Source organism: Moschus berezovskii, chromosome 3 (genome assembly GCF_049115385.1).
Source record: "Moschus berezovskii isolate FMDL1 chromosome 3, NW_MosBer_1.0, whole genome shotgun sequence".
NCBI lineage: Eukaryota > Metazoa > Chordata > Mammalia > Artiodactyla > Moschidae > Moschus > Moschus berezovskii.
This window is the reverse complement of record NC_142462.1, coordinates 129,019,804-129,041,327: the sequence shown is the minus strand read 5'-3', so window position 1 is coordinate 129,041,327 and position 21,524 is coordinate 129,019,804. Positions and strand designations below refer to the sequence as shown.

The 21,524-nt window shown below is 47.2% G+C and overlaps 1 protein-coding gene across 10 annotated transcripts in view; it reads left to right on the top strand.

The window, feature by feature from the left end:
- The window catches only part of ESYT2 (extended synaptotagmin 2), an 82,633-nt gene that overhangs the window by 52,636 nt on the left and 8,473 nt on the right, over window positions 1-21,524 (top strand). For 5 of the 10 annotated variants that reach the window (XR_016037104.1, XR_008685332.2, XR_016037105.1 and 2 more), the window contains exons 8-17: window positions 3,202-3,322; window positions 5,149-5,325; window positions 6,352-6,434; window positions 7,886-7,934; window positions 8,950-9,039; window positions 9,439-9,534; window positions 11,018-11,119; window positions 18,247-18,321; window positions 19,098-19,184; window positions 21,218-21,367. Coding sequence is in view for 7 of the 10 variants with exons in the window: in XM_055421661.2 (XP_055277636.1) it covers window positions 3,202-3,322; window positions 5,149-5,325; window positions 6,352-6,434; window positions 7,886-7,934; window positions 8,950-9,039; window positions 9,439-9,534; window positions 11,018-11,119; window positions 18,247-18,321; window positions 19,098-19,184; window positions 21,218-21,367 (1,030 nt within the window). In the remaining 3 variants the exon portion in view is untranslated. Of the gene's footprint in view, window positions 1-3,201; window positions 3,323-5,148; window positions 5,326-6,351; window positions 6,435-7,885; window positions 7,935-8,949; window positions 9,040-9,438; window positions 9,535-11,017; window positions 11,120-14,321; window positions 14,385-18,246; window positions 18,322-19,097; window positions 19,185-21,217; window positions 21,368-21,524 lie in introns of all 10 variants that reach the window. The other 5 variants (XM_055421663.2, XM_055421662.2, XM_055421665.2 and 2 more) reach the window with 3 other exon arrangements.

Here is a 21,524-nt window from a genome sequence, read left to right as displayed (position 1 = left end):
GATGAGCTGTGAAGCCTTCAGGGCACGTCCCTCCTGTGAGGGCGGTGAGGCTTCCTAGTCAGGCTGCAGGGCGCCTGTCCTCCAAGATGGAAGGTGACAGCGGCAGACCATTAGTCTCCACCAAGCAGGAAACCTGCTTCTTCTGGTTTCACCACTGCATTTGAAGGTTAAAGTGTGTTAAGTGTTGGTTACAGTTACATGTGTTCCTAGGGGACACTGTGTTAATCTGTGAGGTTCTTTTCCCTAAAATAGCTTAGAAAATTGAATTATGAAGGCCTTGGTTCAGTCTGCTTTTTTTTCTATTCATTTGTATTTATTATCTCCTTGAAGTGGCCATTAGAAAGAATTTTATTTTGTTTCATTATAAGGAAAAAATGAAGACTTTAATAAGCTGAGGCATAGTTGTACTAATAAGTCTTTTTTAGGTACTGTGATTTATTGGATATAGAAAAGTACTGTTATCTTTAAAAGATTCTTGGAAAGGACAGCTTTAAAAGAATTTTGTAAAAGGGTTGGTTAGGATTCTTGCTTTCAAGAACAATCCCAGCTCACTTGGTCTTCATTAAACGAGTAAAGGTTTTGACAGTCTGTTCTTCCATTCACCAAGCGGGTGGGGAGCTGGGCTCTGGGCGCTGGGTATTGCCTGCCGGCCCTGTCAGGTGGCCAGACGGGGCCAGACGCTGATGTCCACAGGACGGCTCCTGACCCATGTTTTTGGTGTGTGGCTTTGTTACCAGGCAGGCTCTTGCTGTGAAGTAGCAGCTTCTAGCTTCTATTCTGCGGCATGCTTAGCAACCTCAGTAGAAGATTCCAGCAAATGTCCCTCTAGCTCCAGCAAAAATTCCAGAGTTGACCTGTTTGTCCACCTTTCCTTGGACAAATTCTCCTGGTTCTGGTGATCAAATCTGGATATCGCGCCCACCCTGAGAGGAGACAAAGAATTGCTTGAAAAAGTTGCAGTGAAGGACAGGAAGTTCCTAGAGGAAGGACTCCAGGAGTCAGAGGAAAGGGTGCTGGTCAGTGGCCAAAACAGCAAGTCCCTGCTGTCCTTTACTGCAGAAAAGAATGTGCGTTCTGCTTCCCTCCCCTCAGTACCGTGACCCATGCTTGCCAGGCGTCTCCTCTGCAGGTAGCGTTGTGGCGGAGACCCAGTGAGCAGCTCCTGCCTGTGAGCCTGCAGCTCTGGAGTCAGTCCCAAACCACTGGCAAGGGAGAAACACACAGGACACACAGACACACACATGCAGATGCAGCTCCATTCCATTTCGTGGTTTCATATGGAAACAGACTCTGTGTGGTATACCCTCTAGCTGTTTTATATATAGGTTATTATACACATACAAAGCATATTCTTATATATTAGGTATATATAGGATTGCATATATTGTTAAGAATATGTATGCGTGTGTGTTAGAAATACAGGTGGAAATAGACACATACCATGCAAAAATGAGGCCGTGGTGTGAAAGAAATACAGTAAATACTCCTTTAAAATTACATATGTTTATACATGACGTGATTTACATATAATTTTGTAAATTTCATGCAATATATGCATGTGTACTTAACATAAAACTTGGGCCACTATTTTGTGAAGATTTTATCAAGTAACAGCTGTGGCAGACCTTATCTTATAAAAGTAAATATTTAATAACTTTGAACCTAGCATAATGAAGTCTTGCCCCAAGCGTTACTAAGTGAACCTCTGCCTGTTCCCTGCATTGACCTCAGAACAGAAGCTGAGTGTGAGGAGGTAGCAGGATGCCCAAGTCTCCTCACCTCGCCGCACGTGTGCGCACTCCCTGCCACTGTTCAGTGAGGAGCCCTAACCCGAGTGTGAGGGGTGAAAGCTGTTGGTGATGCGCAGGGCCGGGAGGGCGGAAGGCGTGAAGAAGCCGTACTTTGTGCTGAGCCCTGCCGCAGTCAGGACAGGGGGAGCGGCGGCTCGGGGGATGCACAGCCCCGCTTGGGAGCCATTGGTGGAGGTGCCAGCCGGGCCTTCTGCTGGCGGCACGGGCCTCAGCGGGAGATGAGGCTCAGACCACCGCTGGGGCAGCTAACAGGTTCCCAAAGCACTTAGGTCAGCAGTGAGGGGCCTTCTGTCTCAGTAGACTTTTCGATATAAACAAAACTCATGCTTCTGCAGGGAGATTGCCTGAAGTAAGAGTGTGTTGGGTGCTAAAACTTTGAGGGACCACTTCGTCGTCAGCTTGGTGAGCACCAATCCAGTGTCTGCCAGCTTACGCCCTCCGAGTCCCTCTGGAGTGTAGACGCTGGTTAACTGGCCTCTTCACAAGAGCGGAGCTGTCTGAGGAGTGTGGTTCCCACGTTGAACTAAAAGGGCTGGCGCTGAGCCGCCACATCTTGGTTGGCATTTGGACCCCAGCCTGCAGCGAGGCTCAGTCATCTCTCAGGGCGTGATAGGACTGTCCTGTGTCCCAGGGGATGTTCCGGCTGTGGTTCCTTTACATCTGCCATGTTCGTAATCTTAGAAGTACCTGCAAGAAGTAAGTTTCTTCTAGGACTCTACAGCGCTGGCTAAAGGTGCTCTCGCACAGCCGTGCAGCTCAGGTTCTGTGCCCTCAGAAGTGGTGCCTCAGAGACCCCTGACTCTCCATTTACACACATTTACAAAGAATAGACAAAAACTGTATTGAAAGTATTAGTTTCTTTAGCCCCCACAACTCTATTCCTGCTCCTGAATTCTCTGTGCAGTGGTGTATCCTATTTCAAAGTGAGTATAGTATTCAGTACCTAGTAAAGTGTAAAGAATGAACTGCAGGTTCTTTTACTTCATTAGGAGCTCTGCATATATAGCAAGAAAGATGAATTTAATGTAATAAATGTGAAATGAGTAAATGCTTGTTTTCATATTCTCTGCACTTTTATGTGTGTTTGAAATATTTTATGTTAAAATAAGAAATTTAATTAAATGTGTATTAAGTGTTAATCAATGATAAAGCCCTATGGAAATGTGTGAGTGTGATTTAGGACATTGAGAAAGGTGGCCAGAATATTGCCTCGTGTTCTCAGAGTAAACCACACAACTGTCGCCATAGCAGCACGAACACCATGTGGGGACAAGCTCTGACCTGTGGGCGGGGTAGCGTATCACATTTATGCCGAGTTCACTGTGACGGGTGGAAACTAACATGAAGTGTCTGATCATTGTTGTTTTTTTTTTAACCTCCCACCTAACAGTGGTTTATCAGATACTATCATTTTGGATATAATATCAAACTATCTGGTGCTTCCCAATCGAATCACAGTCCCTCTTGTCAGTGAAGTTCAAATAGCTCAGCTGCGATTTCCTGTACCAAAGGTAAGCATGTGTTCATTAACACTTAAAATAGACTGAAGGAACTTTTCACGTACATGGGTGCTGAATCTTCTTGTATTTCTTCTAACAATGACCTTTCTATGTGGATATTGATCCTGTAAAAGTGGTCTGTCCTGCCCATCCTTAGGAAGTTGGCCAGGGGCCATCTGGCCTAAAGCTTTCAGAGACTTCAGGGCAGTTCTTAAACCTCAGAGGTACTCACAGGAACTTAATTCTGCAGATGTCACTGCAAGTTGTAAAGGACAGCTGTGACAACTTATTTGCTGCCTCAGACAGCACTTTCTGCTTGTGTGTAGGACGTGCGTTTTTAGCCTGAGCTCCCGCCAGGCACGAGGGGCAGTTGTCCATGGAGTCCTTCAGGGGCGGACATGGAGGGTGCACCATGGGTGCTAAGCCCCCTGGATGGAGTGAGCGGGCAGGGCTGGGCTGAGTCATGGCCTGGGGCTTGGCGGCAGCTTCACTCTGGGAGCGCATTCCTCAGAGTGTCTTCATCTGTAGGTTGGGGTGGCGCCTCACACACAGAGGTGGCCACACATCTTGAAGGCACCTTCATTTGAGTAAACTAAACAACCTCAGCCCGAGACCACGAGAGCCTGCCAGCCATGGGTGTGGAATCCTGTCCAAGGCCCAGAGCATGTTCTCGGAGGGCTGCTCCTACCAGTTTGCATCCCGCCGGTGTGGTCTCACCGACCGTGGGCTCCAGAGGTGGAGTGGGCAGCCTGTCACGTGGTGTCTGGTCTCAGTTCAGAGTTTGTTTCATGAAGTAGAAGTAGCCAGCCTTTCCCTGTGCCTGTCGCCCTTCTAGTAAGCTCGATCTTAGTAACAGTGCACAGACCAACAAATATTCATGAGCAGTCCTACTTTTTTCAAAGTAACAGCACCCCAGTCCTCACATTCCCAGTTAGTCATATTGCTGGCATTCAGTAGGGGTGATGGGACATGGCTGAGATGGGGATGTCTTTCTTTCTTCACTTAGCATCCTCAGCTCGGGGAACGCAGGCCTGCCTTGGCACGTAGGAATCCTCATGCTCCTAGGCTGTGGGCTCTGTGTTCTCTGAGCACTGGGGACCATCTGAGCCTGCGCCAGTCCACCCTCCATGATGCTCAAATATGTGGCCACAGTGTCTAAGCATTAGCTCTGAAAATGTAAACGGGAGCTTGGTTACGATTTTTTAAAGTATATTTATCTGTAAAAATATGTGTATTCCTGTGCTGATCGGTTCATGAACTGTACCTGGCCACTTACAGTGTTTATGGCACAGAATGCTACCCCCTCAAAAGGTAACTTTACCATGTGTGTTTACTGTGAAAGAAATATGGGTGGATATTTTTTATCAATTAAGCAACATCTTAGGGGAGGAGAACTCTGTTGTCTGTGAGTATATGTATCTCAGGGTTTCAGTTTCCTATCCATAAAATAGGGTTAATGACAGTATTTCATAGGATTATCCTAAACATGCAGCGCAGTGATGGGTGCATATGAAGGACTTCGGAAGAGCCTCCTGCATCCCGGGGTGCTCTCCACTGCAGTTGCCGCCCATGGCATTCCTGCCAGGACACCGCACCGTTCCGGGCCCACGAGGCCCTGTGTCATCTGCCTCGCTCCTGCCAGGAGGGTCAGCAGCTCACACCGGCTCCTCCGTCTCTGGCCTCCAGTCAGACCCGTGGCCCCCGTGGTCTTGCCCCTGAGGCACTCGTGTTTGCTTTCTTTGCTCAGCGGGGAGGATCTGTCTTGTCCCCAAGCCAGCCTTTGCTCTGGGTCTGCAGGTGAACCAGTGAATAGTCTGCCCTGTCTTCCTTCTTTTCAGGGTGTCCTGAGGATACATTTTATTGAAGCTCAGGATCTTCAGGGAAAAGACACTTACCTTAAGGGGCTTGTCAAGGGGAAGTCAGACCCCTACGGAGTGATTCGAGTTGGCAACCAGATCTTCCAAAGCAAGGTCATCAAGGAGAACCTCAGTCCGAAGTGGAACGAGGTGTATGAGGTGAGGGAGTGGCGCGTGCTCAGTGTGAGGGGAGCGGTGGGTGCCGCGCGTCCTTCCCCAGGGTCTGCTCCCTTCCCCAGGGTCTGCTCCCTTCCCCAGGGTCTGCTGCCGCCCCCGCAGCGTGGCGCGTGCTCAGTGTGAGGGGAGCGGTGGGTGCCGCGCGTCCTTCCCCAGGGTCTGCTCCCTTCCCCAGGGTCTGCTGCCGCCCCTGCAGCGTGGTGCGTGCTCAGTGTGAGGGGAGCGGTGGGTGCCGCACGTCCTTCCCTAGGGTCTGCTCCCGCCCCCGCAGCGTGGTGGTGTGCTTAGTTCAGTGCGCAGTTCTCTTTGCTTTGATTTTCCGTCCTTAAAAATACTTCACCTTGTTTCCCTACCTCACACACAATTTTAAACCGTAATCACATTAAGGTATCTCAGTAAATAACTGGCCACTAACACACAAACGTACTCCCTGATGAAGTTAGTTATGTACTGTTGTGTAAGTTCATTTAGTGCATCTGGACATCTCTTCGTGTCCCAAGTACAGCCACTCACGTGAGAGGACACCCTCATGTCTTTACACGAGGGATCTGGCCTTTGGGCTCAGCACTGTAACCAGTGCCTTTTGGGTGTCATGGGGCTGTATTTAGTGCACTTGGCCAAGTTGCCCCCAGAGAGTGCCCCTCAGAGTGAACTGCTGCATCACGTGACACGTGGCTTGGAAAGAACTGGAAGGGGTACAGTTTTTACCCCACCAGCTTCTGGTCCTCCCTGCCCTGTCTCTTGTGGGACCTCCCAATTTCTGAGTGGTGGTGAGGGGCCAGCCCTGGTCGGGGCTGCTGCAGGAGTGGAGAGATGTCCGTGCCTATAGCCCCGATAACTGGGAGCAAGCGCAGTGCCATGTGCAAGGGGAGTTCCCAGGGACTCCTGCCATCAACTGTGTCTCGGGTCTGATAGTGGGGCCTGGGTGTTGGCGCCGATGTCAGCTGCAGTTACGACTCAGAACAGACGCTCTTAAGGGTGAGACAGCTGTGCACTGGTACCTTCCAGGCTCTGGTCTATGAACATCCCGGACAGGAATTGGAGATTGAGCTCTTTGACGAAGACCCAGACAAAGACGACTTCCTCGGAAGGTAAGTCCTCTGTGACCGGGGGTGTGGACTCTTCCTCTGTGATGGTCACTCTTAAACGTGTAACATCAGACCAGGTTTATTACATGTTACATGTGTGTTAAAATGGCTTTTTGATGCTAGGTTTGTTTCATCTTAGACGTTTTAAAACATGTTTTGTTCCTAAAACAAGTTTTACATTTAAGTAATAAGAAGAGAGCTAAGTTAAAACTAGAAATTCACTTTCTCGGCTGTGCTGCCCCATTTAAGTGCTCAGCCGCCAGCTGCAGCCCCGCACGCAGCCCAGCTCCCCAGCCTTGCACCCTGCAGGCCGCTGGGCTCCGGGCCCTAGAAACAGGTTTGTGAACTTCTTATTTGTTACTGGCCTGTGGGGGTGGGACTAGATAGTAATTTACATTGTGCCTATATATTGGAAAAATAAATACTGACTTGGTTACTTAGATTGAACAACGTGTACAGCTGAAAAAATATGAACTATCAAAAAACACACTTTAGCCTAATTTTACTATATAACTGAATTTCTTGTGGCAAAAAAGAAGGGTAAATGACACTGAACAGGTCTGGTTTCATCAAGGATGGCCTGTGTGTTAGGCTGTGACCTCAGCATCCATTTGTGAGACCGTTTATCGAAGAGCAACCCAAAGATTGTAGGCAAGGCAACGAACACATGAGACCTGCAGTAAAGCCTCTGTTCGGTTCCGGCGTCAGCGGCTGAGACGCAGGCTGGCTGGGCCCCGGGCGTCTGCAATGGAGCAGGGACGCGGGGACAGAGCGGAGAGGCTGCGGGAGACGGGCCGTGACGATCCCGCCCTGCTCCGGGCCGCCTCTCGCTTCCCAGCAGAGCAGGACCATTGAGGGAAGTGGGACCGGCTGTTGGGGTCGTTCCAGGCACTAGGCAGAGGCCTTCGCGGCCCTAGAGGTGCTGGTCAGAGCTGAGGGAGCAAGGGCTAGAAAGGCGGTCAGCGCCCGATTCAGCACACTGCGACGGAGCCCGAGCTGGAGTAGCGGGTGTTGCTCAGAGAGACCACGTCCCACCCACCCTGGTCGAATGCGCCCGCCCTCGCACACCCCAGGCTCCCCTGTAGATGCACCTGCCCACACGCCCAGGCTCCCCTGCAGATGCGCCCGCATGCCCCCCGGGCTCCCCTGCAGACACACCCGCATGCCCGGGGTGTCTCCAGACCACTGCTCGTGGGGAGGACCGGCGTTTCCAGCCCTGACCTCAGCCGTGCTGTGCTGCGTGTTCCCTGCTCACTTCACACCCGGGTGGAAGCTTGAGGAAGCTTGGAGGACTGGAAGCTTGAGGAAGCTTGGAGGACGCAGCTTGTTTCTTGATAAACTGTAGCATTCTGTTGCTTTTCCAGAGTACTGTTTCACAGAGTAACGCTTAAGTTTATCTCTGTTTCCAGAAGTGGTTTCTGTGTTCTAAAGTTGCTGTATTATTGTGTTTACAGTCTTATGATTGATCTCATTGAAGTCGAGAAGGAGCGCCTTTTAGATGAAGTAAGTTCCTTTGAGTATTATTCTATTTCGTGAGTGTTGATGGCGAGTACCCACTGCCACCATGCTGGGTGGTCTGAGAACTTAACAGCAGCTCATAAACGTTGAGAATTTAGGCCTTCCAGTACCAGCGAATTGAAAATGAATCAGCACCTGCTAGAAACACAAAATCCCTAAGGATCCAAACACATGCCCACTTTGTTTCAGGCCGGCATGGTCTGCTTCGGAGTCAGGGCAGAGTCTGGCAGATGCCCCCAGAACCGGGCATCAAAATGTAGTTGGGGGTCATAGTAGAGGGGCATAGTGCAGTTGACGAGACGTTGTCCCGGGAAAGACGCCCACAGACACGTCATGAACTGACAGCCACAGATGCTACGTCAAGCAAGACGCTGCTATCAGAATAAAAAGGATAAAAAAGGAAGTTTGTGAGGACTGCTAAAAGATGGGTAAGATTTGGATAAGTAAGGCGCAGTTAACCAAATCACTGTTGAGGGTTGTTTCAGCTGCACACCGCACACACTGGACAGGAGTCTGCAGTCTGTCCTGCTGTCCTGTTTGCTGTGAGCTGCATTGGGCCCTCCAGACGCGCCCTGCACTCGGACGTCTCTTCTAACGCCGAGTGTTTGAGGACCGTCCTCAGTGTAAACTAATTATTGTTATATAATCATGAGGAAAAGCACACTTGTTAGCACGTCTGATACTGAAATTTAGTACTTGGGATCAATGTTATATTTTTTCTTGGCCCCTAAATTCTACGGATATCCATACGTAGAATCTTGGTAGTGCTGGGTGGTACAAGAGGACATTTGAGTCCTGGCATGTCAGACAGGAATGGCATTGGGAGTCAGTGAGTTAACACCCAGAGTGGCCCCTGCTGTCAGCTTCTGGGGCCAGCAACTCATTCTCAGGCCTGGAGCTAAAAGAGGCAGGACTTGGGCCTTCCGGGTTTGTAGAGACTGCTCAGCTCGTGTGTCTGATCCAGGAGGGCTTTGGCTGACTGGTATCACTTTCTCCGCAGTGGTTCACCCTGGACGAGGTGCCCAGAGGGAAGCTGCACTTGAAGCTGGAGTGGCTCACGCTCATGCCCGACGCGTCGAACCTCGAGCAGGTGCTGGAAGGGCCCCACAGCAGCCCGCAGTCCTGGGCTACTAAGATTAGTGCCTGAAACTGTGCTGCTGCTCACTTACAAACTCACAGCAGTAACCTGACTCTCGTGCTGTGAGTCATCACAGTGGCGTCGGCGCAGATTAGAGCCACTGGGAGTTTGCAGGCATCCGCAGGCTCTCAGAGATCTCAGGTCTCGTGCTTGGGTGCCCTTCAGGGACTTGGGGAGCCTCAGGTCACCTGAGCACTTTGATCTGAGTGGAATCTTGTCATGTTCGTTCTCTGTACTGAATATATGGGATGCTTATTTCTCCATCTTCCTTGTTTTCTTGAGCAGTATAGGCCTAATTAGAAACAGGAAGCTTGGAAACCTACCTGCTGAGGCTCTTCCCTTTCGCTGTAGGTGCTGACAGACATCAGAGCTGACAGAGACCAAGCTGACGACGGGCTGTCCTCCTCGCTGCTCATCTTGTACTTGGACTCGGCCCGGAACCTTCCGGTAGGTGCTGGCTTCCTGGCAGCGGCTCCTGCTGGGTTTCGTCATGTGCTGTGTGCGCGTTGCTGTGCTTTCCCTTCCCTGCAGCCCAGGAGAGCAGCGGTGGAGAGGGATACAGGTGCACGCCCTTCATTAACGTAGTGTTACATCTCCACCTTACTGGCTTACCCAGGGTGGTCAGAATTAGCTGACGTGTTTCAGTACACAGGAAAAGAATACACTTAGTAGTTAGGAAAGAAAATACCCTGTGGAGAAGTGCCAGTTACTGAAATTCATGCCTGAAGATGAAAATCAAATCCCTTTGGCCTCACCCTGGCCGTGGCACGGCGGGGTGAGGGGCCGCATGGGGACGAGATGCCCTGCTCACAGCTTCTCGCCCCAAGCATGCACTCCTCCTTGAGGCTGTCGGTGTTCAGCCCTCAGAAACACCATGGAGAAGAGTTTTACAGATGGTGACGAGCGCGAGGAGAGGCGGCGAGGCGGCGGCGTGCCAGCCCCGCTGTGGTGCTGCCTCCACACTGAGGGCACTGGCTTGTCGTCAGAGTTCACCGTTGCGACAGCATGTTTTAGAGCCCATCTACCTGTTCAACAGATGGCCTGTCTGCTCCATTTTATCGTGTTGGAGGCCTTTTGTTAAAGACTGCTGTCTCCAGAGGCAGGGTGTTTCCTCCTGAGATGACGTGATAGTCAGTGCCCCGTCACCTCAGTGCCCCGTGTGTGCCCCCGGGTGCATCCTTGTTGTGGGTGGGTGCCTAGGTGTCCCACCTGACTGTGGTCACACCACCCTGTCCCTTTACCTCAGGAAATGCACACCCTAATTCTGTTCAGCACCTCTCCAGGGTTTAAATGGTGCATTACTTGGGCTTTGCTCAAAAGCAAACTCGATGTATTTTATGCATCTCTTGTTTTATTTAAAATTTTTAACAATTAAAATCTGATTGATCATCTGTTTTTTTCATTTTGCAAAGATGTTAACTGAACTGTGTTTATGAATGTATATAATTGTACCCTTTCTTTCAGTGAAGATTTAACCTTTCTGCAGAATTACTTGTACGGTAGAACTTTTCGTTTTTAACCACAATTTAAGTTTTAAAGTCTTCTGTAATGCTTGTTGGGAGTGAATTTGTTGTATATTTTAGAATAGAGGAAAGTAGTGGTAATTGGCTTCTCTTGAGAACTGTGTGTTTTGCACATTAAATTAAAATGGAATGATGTCACGTAAGCAAGAGACAGAAAGAAAAGTGAATGTATTAACCTGCTATTAAAAGGGCACTTTGTGCATGAAGTGTGCTCTGGCCATCAGAGGCAGAGGATCTTGAGCAGACCCCCGCCCCGTGGGCCTGTTGGGACGGGAGTGTGCGGCGTCCCCGCGTCTCCGTGCGGTTCTCTGACTCTGCCTGTTGCATCCTGGGTTTAGTGCTTCTGTGCTTCCATTGACCACAATCCACCATTCTTTGCTTTCTCCTCCCATTTCCACTTTCCCAAGAGTATCTACGAGGGAAACTTTGGGTGTGGCTACTTAAAAGAGAGGCGAGCGTCGGGACTAGTGTTTTGTGAAAACACTGCCTCAGTCTATAGAGCACTATTTGTGAGTCCTCAGTGTTCTTCCTTCTTGTGTTTGGTGGAGACTGCTAGAATGTGGACTGGAGATTGATGCCATCTGCTCAGTGCCGGAATGACGCGCATGCCTTTCAGTTTTGCATGGTTTCAGTTCCTGTGAGTGTTGGCTTTTGTGCCTGTTTGGTGAAACGTAACTCTGCTGTGACTAACATTGGTGACCGCATCTGATACCGAGGTGGACCAGCCCTATGAGCCATGGAGGAGCCCTGAGCTCTGACGCTGCTCTTGGCCCTGAAAAAAAATTTTTTTTAAATCATCTGAGGAAACAGTGAAGCCATAATGATTAAAATGGATTTTCTTATGGTTCATCTCAATGTGAGATATAAATATTTCTTTGCAAGCTTTCAGAAGTCTTCCTTAAATCTGCTTTCTCCTCCTGACCAGACACAAGGGGTATCAGAGCTTGGCTTTCCATAAAGTCCCCGAGGCCCCGGGTGCAGGGGCTGAGACAGAAACTCACTGCTGCCTGAAGACGTGCCTTCTCCCCCGTGTACCTGGAGCCCCTGGGGGAGAGGAGGTGTATATTGACTCTGTGATTCGCTGCTTTTAAGGAGCTTCGCGAATTCCTGGGGTGGGTAGTTGAGCTTTCTGAGCTTATCTGGGAAGTGTTTTTCATCCCCTGTGTTTCCTGAGTCCATGCTCTGGAGCCTAGATTCTGGCACTGTTCTGGTCCTTTTAGCAGAGTTATTTTCACTCGCTTGGGGCTCAGAGAAATCCGATGGCTTTGTCCTTAGTCTAGAAACTAATTATTGATTTAATTCAGTAACTAGTGTGATTCTTAAAGCTCATTTGTTTCATTTTCATTTGTTTTCATTTTTATTTCAGCATGCAAACTCACTTTATCCTTATTTTTAAAAAGAAGGGACGGGGAGCAAAACTGAAAGAAGCAGCATTTTGTCCCATTTGATGGATAAAGACAGTCAAGCCAAACCCCTGAAGGGTGGGTGAGCTTCTGTCTCCTCGCAGCTCAGGAGGGGTCAGGAGGAAGCGGTTGTGCCTCTGGCCGCTGCTTCCGGTCACTCCCAGGAGTGTCCCGGTGGGGCCTGTGCTGGAAGCTTCTGCCTGTGCCAGCAAGCTGGCTGCACAGTTACTGTTTTCTGTAACTGCTCCTTTTATAGGAAATGCTTCTGACCTTGTGTCAGGATTTTTTTAATTGCTTTGTTATATTTAGCTAAGGTGTTGGTTTATCCAAACTAACTTTCCTCCTAAGTTATCAAAACCACATACTCTGCTTGATGATTCAAATATAGGTGTCACCAAAAAGTCCTGCAAAACGAATCTGGACAGATTGATTACTTCCCCCCTCTGGTTTTCAGTACGTTGTAGATCTGCCCCTTTGTCAGCTGTCCCCAAAGGCTGAGCCTGTTGCTGTTTCCAGCAGAGGTTTTGGGTGGCTGCCAGCGCCACGCTCTGGCACCTTCTGCTGCTCGAAACGCTCCTCCTGTTCAGCCCCGTGAGTGTGCTTCCACCCCTGTTTGCATCTGGAAACCTCAGCACACAGGCCTTGCTCCCGAGCTGGAAAGGGCCTCTCTATCCTGTGGCCTTAGCACTTGGACTTCCTCCTCTGCCCAGAGGAGCAAGAGGGTGTTTTCTGACCCCCAAAGGCCTCCGTGACCACATGCATCTCCCGAGCACTTTCCAAGGGCTCTGCATGCAGAGCTCATTGCGTCTCAGGCCAGCGGGATCCCTTCTTAGATGAGGTGCTGAGATTAGAGACCAGGGTTGCCTCTAGGAAGCCGCAGAGCCAGGATGATCTGAACGCAGCCATGTGACCCAGAGCCCGATTCTCCACCCTGCTGTCTAGTCCATCCTTGTATGAAGTGAACTTGTTTCCACTTCACTTAGTCTGTAAGTTCACAGTGCTATATATGGAGCCTATCCAAGAGGAGTGGTGTTTGCACTAGTGTCCATTTCACCCATCGAGATGCTGACTGTGTGATGTGCAACCCCCTGGGTGTGGTGCTGCTCCGCACTGTGGTAAAAGTCATTTCAGCTCTCATTTGAAAACAGCACCGGTGACTGTTTGTGGTGAGTCGCCCCAGTGCCGGCAGTGCAGTGATGTCCAGAGGCTTCCCGCTGGGCCCCCACCGAGCTCTGCCCACTTGCTCTGTCACACCCCAGGCCTGGGCAGCCCCTATGCCCTCACATGGCTCCTCTTGGTCGCTTAGCCCACACCAGAGCCTCTCTCCTTGCATCACGGCAGCTGGTGCACTCTGGAGCAACACGCGTGCAGTAAGCTCACGTCTGTAGAGAGGGCGGGGTCGCGACGTCTGCACTCAGCTCTCCTCAACTTCAGGGCTGCAGTTCCCAGCCCGGCCCAGCCCCACCCCGAGGGGGTCTGCTGGACCCACTGTTCCAGGGTGCTTCATAACAAATAACACTCAATTTGAAGTTAATTCCAACTCAAGTGATAAAATCTTTCATCTTAAATGTTAATCCTCAAAGGATCTTGCAAAACAACTCTTATCTTGCCTTTTTGAGGGTAATAAAGTAATGAGTTTTTAAAGTCAATAAAAGTAGGACATAAAACCCATAGTAATAATAATAGAATAGTGCAGCTTTAAAGCGGGGAGCTTTTGAGATGATCTGACCCGCTCTGCATTGTGTGCTCGTGGAAGAGTGGGGGACAAGGCAGATCACGTCCCATCTTTGCTGTGATTTTTTTCCACAAGAAGATAAAGTTCAGAAGGAAGAAAGGTAGCGTTTGCTGTTCCAGGATATGATTGACTTGAGAGCAATTGGGGCGTCTTTGGCCCATTGATTTGTACTTTAGATGAAGTACTTAAGCTTAATTATGGTTAAAATTTTACAATTTTTTTCAAGGGACAAATCCTAGGGTTTGTTCAAGCTAAGGATAGCAAACAGAACCCTTTTCTCAGGTGTCATTTTTGGATTTTTCAAATCCCAAAGACAAGAGGGATGGGAGTAAAAGAACAGTGATAGAGGCTGATCTGTTTTGATATTTACAGATTAAAGGTTTAGTCTAAGAAAATTTTGGGCATAAAGAATACTTTTACAGCTAATATTTACTGTTTCTTTGTGTAATTCTTGGTGGATTTTATTTAAAAAATTTTTTGTTCTCATAAGTTTTCATGTCATTAACCTTAACATAAACTCCTCATTGCATGTTTATTAACCCTTGGTATATTCATTTTCTTCTGACTTGAAAGAGTAACCCATTAGAATTTAACCCTGATGTCTTGAAGAAGGCTGCAATTCAGAAAGCTTTAAAGGTAAACTAATAGTTTTCCCTTTGAAAGTTGATGAAAACGTATTGAAAGAGATGATGCTTTAACCCATATAGGTTTATTGACAGATTCTTCACAAAGTAATAGAGTCATAATTACTTGTTTAGTTGAAGAGAGGCTACTTTTATTGTTAAAGAACTTAGTGGTTAGAATTTAAATCAACTTTGATGATAAATTTGTAAGATATCAATGTGGTAAATTAGACTTTTGTCCTGTTGGCCTTAGGCAGCGGTATCTAAGGTGCTTTTAAATCATTTGTACTTTAATTGGATTTAGTTTGTGAATATGGTGAAATAGATGTTCTGTTTAAAATCGTAACCAATTTTTAGACTATGATTAAAATGTGTGCCCAGTGCACTGTGACTTCTCATTAAAAAATCACCTCTTCCAATATGCTGCATCAGGGCCATCTCTGAGTCGGTGACCTCGGGCTTTTGGTGCTGCTCGTTTGGGTGACAGATCTTTCGAGAAGCTTTAAATTTCATTAAATGAGGTATATTGAAAACTAAGCTCCACTTCATAAAACGACATGAGCATGTATTTTCTGGCTAAATTAAAAATGTTTTATTATTTTTTTCTGATTTTGTTGAGGCCTTATTTTAAGCTTAAATATTTAGGGGGATGCATAAGGAGTTCAGTGTAGTTCTTTTAATTCTATGCAAAGGAATCAACAGTTGGTTTTGATCAGTTTCATCTGGAAAAATAAGTTAAACTTCAAAAGAGGAAGAGTAGCATTCCGCTTTGATACAGGATTTAGAAAGCTCTTAGCACACCCCACTGAGGAGGGAGGTGTATCTCCTTTGGAGTACTAGTTGGTTAGCGGGGTAGTTCCTCACCAGAACGCTGGGAGGGAACATCTCCACAGCCTAGGCTCTCCGCTTCTTTGGTAAGGGAAGATTATTGACCCGCAGAGCGTGATGGCTAGAATGAAGGCTCTCCAGTTAGACTAGACTGTCTGAGCTTGAACCCCTGCACAGCTAGCCGCTTGTCAGTGGGCCCTGCAGTAGGCAGCAGAGTCCTCCCTGCTTTATTCCTCAGAGTGGAGATGACGTCTAGTCCCTGTGGGGGGTGCTGAGTTTGTTAACTGAAATCGTGCATTTAAAGTGCCCCAGTGTAGCTAGCAGAATACGTATATTTTTAATTGCTATTGTGTTATCTTATTTAAGCCTAACATCTCGGTTCTGGAAATGGTTTTACGTCCATGAAAACTGCGGTTCAAATAAATGAAATACACGTAGATCTTAGTAATCAAGTAGAGAAAAGCTAAGATTTAAATTCAAGACAGTCTGACTTTAAAAGTTCCTATTTTCATTATGCCCTGTGTGTCTGTCTTGTGCTGAAGCATTTTGAATATTGCGTCCTGATAGAAGACTTAGTCACTGACTTAACTTTGTTTCATAGCATCCAGAATATCATCCATTTCAGGATAGTCAGCCCTCGATAGCCGCGGATTTTATATCCACGAGTTCAACCAATCTAGGATTGAAAATACCCTGGAAAAATCTACAGAAAGCTCCAAATAGCAGCATTTATAGTGTGTTTACAGCTATTCATGTAGCATTTTGGAGAAGGCAATGGCAAGCCACTCCAGTACTATTGCCTAGAAAATCCCATGGATGGAGGAGCCTGATAGGCTGCAGTCCGTGGGGTCGCTAAGGGTCAGACACGACTGAGCGACTTCACTTTCACTTTTCACTTTCACACATTGGAGAAGGAAATGGCAACCCACTCCAGTGTTCTTGCCTGGAGAATCCCAGGGAAGGGGGAGCCTGGTGGGCTTCCGTCTATGGGGTCACACAGAGTCGGACACGACTGAAGTGACTCAGCAGCAGCAGCATGTAGCATTTACACACTTTATTAGGTATTGTATATAATCTGGAGATGACGTAAATTATACAGAGGATAATCCTAGGTCATTTTATAAGTGAAATTTGAGCATCTTTGGATTTGGCATCCTGATGGGGTCTTGGAACCAACCCCCCAGCAGATACCGAGGGATGACTCTACACCATTATTTTATATACGACTGAGAAAGAGAACATGGGCTTCCCTGCTGGCCCAGTGGTAAAAACCCACTTGGCCAACACTGGAGACTAGTTTGATTCCCTGGGTCAGGAAGATCCCCTGGAGAAGGAAATGGCAACCCATTCCAATATTCCTGCCTGGAAAATCCCATGGACAGAGGAGCCTGGCAGGCTCCAGTCCATGGGGTTGCAAATGAGTCGGACATGACTTGGTAACTAACAACAACAACAAGGAAGGAAAATAAGGTGCCAGTTAAGGTTTGATAGCATTTATTTTGCACTTACTGAAAGAATTTTTAGACTTAGGAGAAACATTTTTTAGGATGCCATTCACACACACACATAAAAGGAAAATATAAGCAAAATAAATTGGGGAAGGCAGTGATAGCTAGCATTCTGCTATAGTCTGCCCCAAAGCAGACTCTTAAAGTCATCCATTGTAAATTTCATTTTGTTTTCAGAGATGTTAGAAAGTTTAGACAAGGGGCTGGGGGAATGTATTTAAATTGATAAGCTACAGTAAATAGGAACAAATGGCTACTTTTTCAGAGATTAATTAAGTGTATAAAGTTAGCTTCTGTATCAAAGACGCAAAAGTAGCAGTAGCTTAAGTGAGACAGAAGTGCATTTCCCTTGGATGCCACAGAATGCTGACTTGTGACTTTATGGTGCTGCAACCTCCAGCCAAAAGGGGCACACAGCAAAGGCGAGACCCCTAGACCATTACGGGATCACATGTACCACAAGGGAGATTCAGAAACAGAATCCGTGTCAGACAGAATGTGTGCTCAGCTACACCCCAGGGCTCTCACGTTAAGGGAAGAAGGAGAAGTGGATTTAAGGGGAAATTAGTATTCTCCCTCAGTAGTCTATAGCCTTGGCTTTTTTTTTAACAGTGTTTATTTCATTTTGCAGAATTAATTCACATCAAAAAGATGAACCATAAAATAGATTATCACAGTAGGTTTGGGCTAGTAATATTTTACTCCAGTAATCATACATTTGACACCTCTGTCATTGCTGCAGTGTTGAGGATTGACTCTAAAATTATTTAACTTAGAAACATTTTGTGACTTTCTTCTAATTAATTTCCACTAACACAAATATTTAACTGCATCTTCTTGTGGGGCTAAGTTATAAATAAACCTCATATATGTTGTATTTTACTGTGTTTTATTCTATCAGCTGTCTGTACTAAAGTATGATTCTTACCATTTTAACTTATTCCTGAATTTTTCTCATTGCATTTGTATCTGCTTAAATGCAATTTAGATTGATGTCTATTCTTCCAGTCAAAATTACTTAGCAGCTGGCAAGCTAGGTTTGATGATTGCTACATGTTCAAGCAGAAGATACTGAATTAAAAATGTAAAAACGTGCCTCTGACACGTTAGTATTTTTAAGTTTCCAACCAAAACACCTGTTCTGAGTCACAGGCTCTCACCTGTCCTTCCTGCGCTTTTCTCTTCCCATTTGTTTCACTTTATTCAGTTTGTTACCTAAGTTTTCAGAGCTGGAATTAACATGAAAGATTTTCAGAAGATTCCATTTTTCCAGGGTTGCTTGCTTTAAACGTAAAAGACCTTAACGTTTTGAAATTGTTTGCAAATACAAGTTTCATTGATTTATGTAGATACAATTATGGCTTTGGGGTGTGCTTAGCAATTAATTGTTTTCCACTTAAATCGTGTCTAGATACTCCCTGTAGCTGAAGTATCAGAAGTAAATAGAAATGACTGTTAATATAAGCAATAATTCCATTTTTAGTAATCCATATTTCAAGACATGTTTACTGATTTTACCTGTTTTCTCTTTTTGGATAGTCTGGGAAGAAAATAAACAGCAACCCAAATCCTCTTGTCCAAATGTCAGTTGGTCACAAGGCCCAGGAGAGCAAGGTACGGTGGTGGCACTCTGATGGGCCCTGTGACCCTGCTGCCACAGGCAGCCGTGGAGGAGGGGGTGGGTGCAGGCGTTCAGACTATTGACGTCCATGTCTTTCTTCTGTATTCGCAAATCAGTCGTTTGATAACGAGCTTCTTAATTTGGAGTAAACTATATTCACTTCAAAATAATGTGAAAGTGGCATGGATTTGCTGATTGTGCTTTTGCTTGATTCATGGGTGGAGGACATGGGACGCATGTCTGTCCGTTTGATGCACCATCAACACTGTGTTCAACAGCCAGCGGTGGACTCACAGTCAAGAAACGCGACGTGAAGACAGTGCTGGTGCTGCAACATCTGCTACTTTCAGGAAACAGTTTGGGAATTCCTCCCTTGTTTTGACTGCTAACCATTAATTTAAGAAACTTCTTGACGAGCAGCACTCCACAGGCTAGGGGAGTAGGGGCTGTCCATGTAGATGACACGCTGTGGCGGGGCCGGGAGCTGCTAGCAGTCATCCCCCTGACACACGGCAGCTTGCATAGTTGACGCCTAGCAGCACAGCCCAGCTGGAGAAGGGGTAGGCTACCCACTCCAGTGTTCTTGCCTGAAGAATCCCCAAGGACAGAGGAGCCTGGCGGGCTGTAGCCCATGGGGTCGCAGAGAGTCAGACATGGCTGAGCTCAGCACAGCCCAGAAAACAGGCATCACCTCAGCTTCCATACATGGAAGCTGGCAGCACTTGACCACAGAAAACATCCTATAGCTGATTCAGGATATTTGTTTCAGATTCGGTACAAAACCAACGAACCTGTGTGGGAGGAAAATTTCACCTTCTTCATTCACAATCCCAAGCGCCAGGAGCTCGAAGTGGAGGTAATTTATCTGCATGTTTACACAGATGTGTTTATATCTCCACATCACAGAGCTTGCAGAGAACTGCCACCATGGACCCACCAGACGTGTTCCTGTTGTAAGTGTTAGCGGCAGGGCAGGAGGGGTTAGTTTTTAATTTTCACCTTTTGGTTGATTGTTCTGGTGTCTGGAACTCTAGCTGGCATTTGTGTGTTGGCGTCACTGTCAGCCTTACTGTGCATGCCTGCTCTGTAGCGTCTATGTGGATGCCCCAGGCGCTGCTGCATGCTGTCCACTCCCAGTCAGGGCACCTCCATTCCTCCCTTGCCTCCCTGCCTGCCTGACCTCGGCCTGAGTGAACACCTTGGCCTCCTTCAGGTCCTGAGGCACAGCCTTGATGTTTCCCTGCTGCTAAGTCTGATGTTGGAGGAAGTTTCTTTCTACTTCTGCTGGTTTGCTGTAGTTTTTTGTCATGAGTGGATGTTAAATATTGTCAAAGACTTTTGTATGATATTTGAGATGATCATGTGGTTTTTCCTTTTGAAGTTTGTAAATATGATCAAATGCAGTACTGATTTTCAGATCTTAAATTTTGTAAACCTCTATTGATTTTCAAGAGTTAGCCTTAGAAAGCCTTGCAAGCACGCTTTTTTTGGGGAATAACCCCGCTTACTTGTGATGTAGTATCCTTTTTACATACTCAATTTGCTAAAGTATTAAGAATTTTTGCATCATAAATAAGAATGAAGGTGTGTTATGCAACACAGACCCACAGAGCTGTTACTCTGTAACAACTTTAAGTGGAGTCTAGTCTGTGAGATCCGGAGAAGGCAATGGCAAGCCACTCCAGTACTATTGCCTAGAAAATCCCATGGATGGAGGAGCCTGGTGGGCTGCAGTCCATGGGGTCGCTAGGGGTCGGGCATGATTGAGCGACTTCACTTTCACTTTTGACTTTCACACATTGGAGAAGGAAATGGCAATCCACTCCAGTGTTCTTGCCTGGAGAATCCCAGGGATGGGGGAGCCTGGTGGGCCTCCGTCTGTGGGGTCACACAGAGTCGGGCACGACTGAAGTGACTTAGCAGCAGCAGTAGCAGCAGTCTGTGAGATCACTGAGTCACTTTTGTACACCTGAGACTAATGTTATAAACTGTGCTTCAATTTCAAGAAAAGAATAAGACGGGATCATAATTTTAAAAGATAATTTTTGCACTACAACCCAGGGATTGAACCCGTGTCTTCTGCATTCCAGGCAGATTCTTTACCCACTGAGCCACCTGGGAAGCCCACTCATTAAAATAATCTATAGTAACGGGACCTTGAATTTACAACGATAACTTTTAATAAAGTTCTGTAAACTTAGTTATTTCATTTAAAAGTGCTTTTGTGTTTACAGTTTTAAAAAATGAGCAATGAGGCTTTTAGGTTTCGTGTGTAGTTAACTTATTTGATCATTTCTGTATAGTCTGTGAAACCATCAAAGTTCTCACTCTTTCTGTTTGAACAGTCTGTAGCGTGACGATCCAACAGGGATAACTTCTGTTGTAGAGGCAAAGCTGAAAGTTGGTATTTGGCAGCCAGATACTGGCATGCCTTTACAGCAGGTATTGTAGATTTTGAATAGAAAACTGAAACTTAGAAATGCGTCTCCTCCGTAAGTAGGCGTTTGTGTTTATCCAGTAGAAACTTGGCACAACACTAGGAGTGTGCATTGTCACCATTTTCACAGGATTTAAGACATTTCTTTCTCATCTCAGATTTGTGTGGACCGCTGCCTCTGGCTCAGGGTTCCTGTAGTGGATTCTTTGGACAAGGCTTTCCGTCTTTTATTCTCACTGTGACTGTGAGGAGGAGATGACCGGCCCTATGACACAGATACCCTATGGCACCACTTGTTACAGTGTTGTGTCTCCTGAGGATCTTTCCTCCTGCCTCATTTATGGACGCATGACTGAGAAGGGGAAGGCTGAAATGTCTTTTGACACCCAAGTTCTGGGCCTCCTGCATTTTCTGTCTCTGGCTCCACGCTGAGTGCTCTGTGTGTTTGGCAGGTGAGAGATGAGCAGCACCAGTGTTCCCTGGGGAACCTCAGGATCCCTCTCAGCCAGCTGCTCGCCCGCGAGGACATGACTCTGAACCAGCGGTTCCAGCTCAGCAACTCTGGTCCCAACAGCTCTCTGAAGATGAAGCTCGCCCTCAGGGTACTGAGTGTCCAGAGTGGTTGGGGGAAGGGTCCCAGGTGCCCATGGTCACAGTGCCGGACGCGGGGCAGAGGGGAGCATGCAGACGATTGCTGGGGCTGTGTGGCTCAGGGGAGCGATGACCAAGGCTTGCGCTCAGGCGCCGATGGCAGCAGTG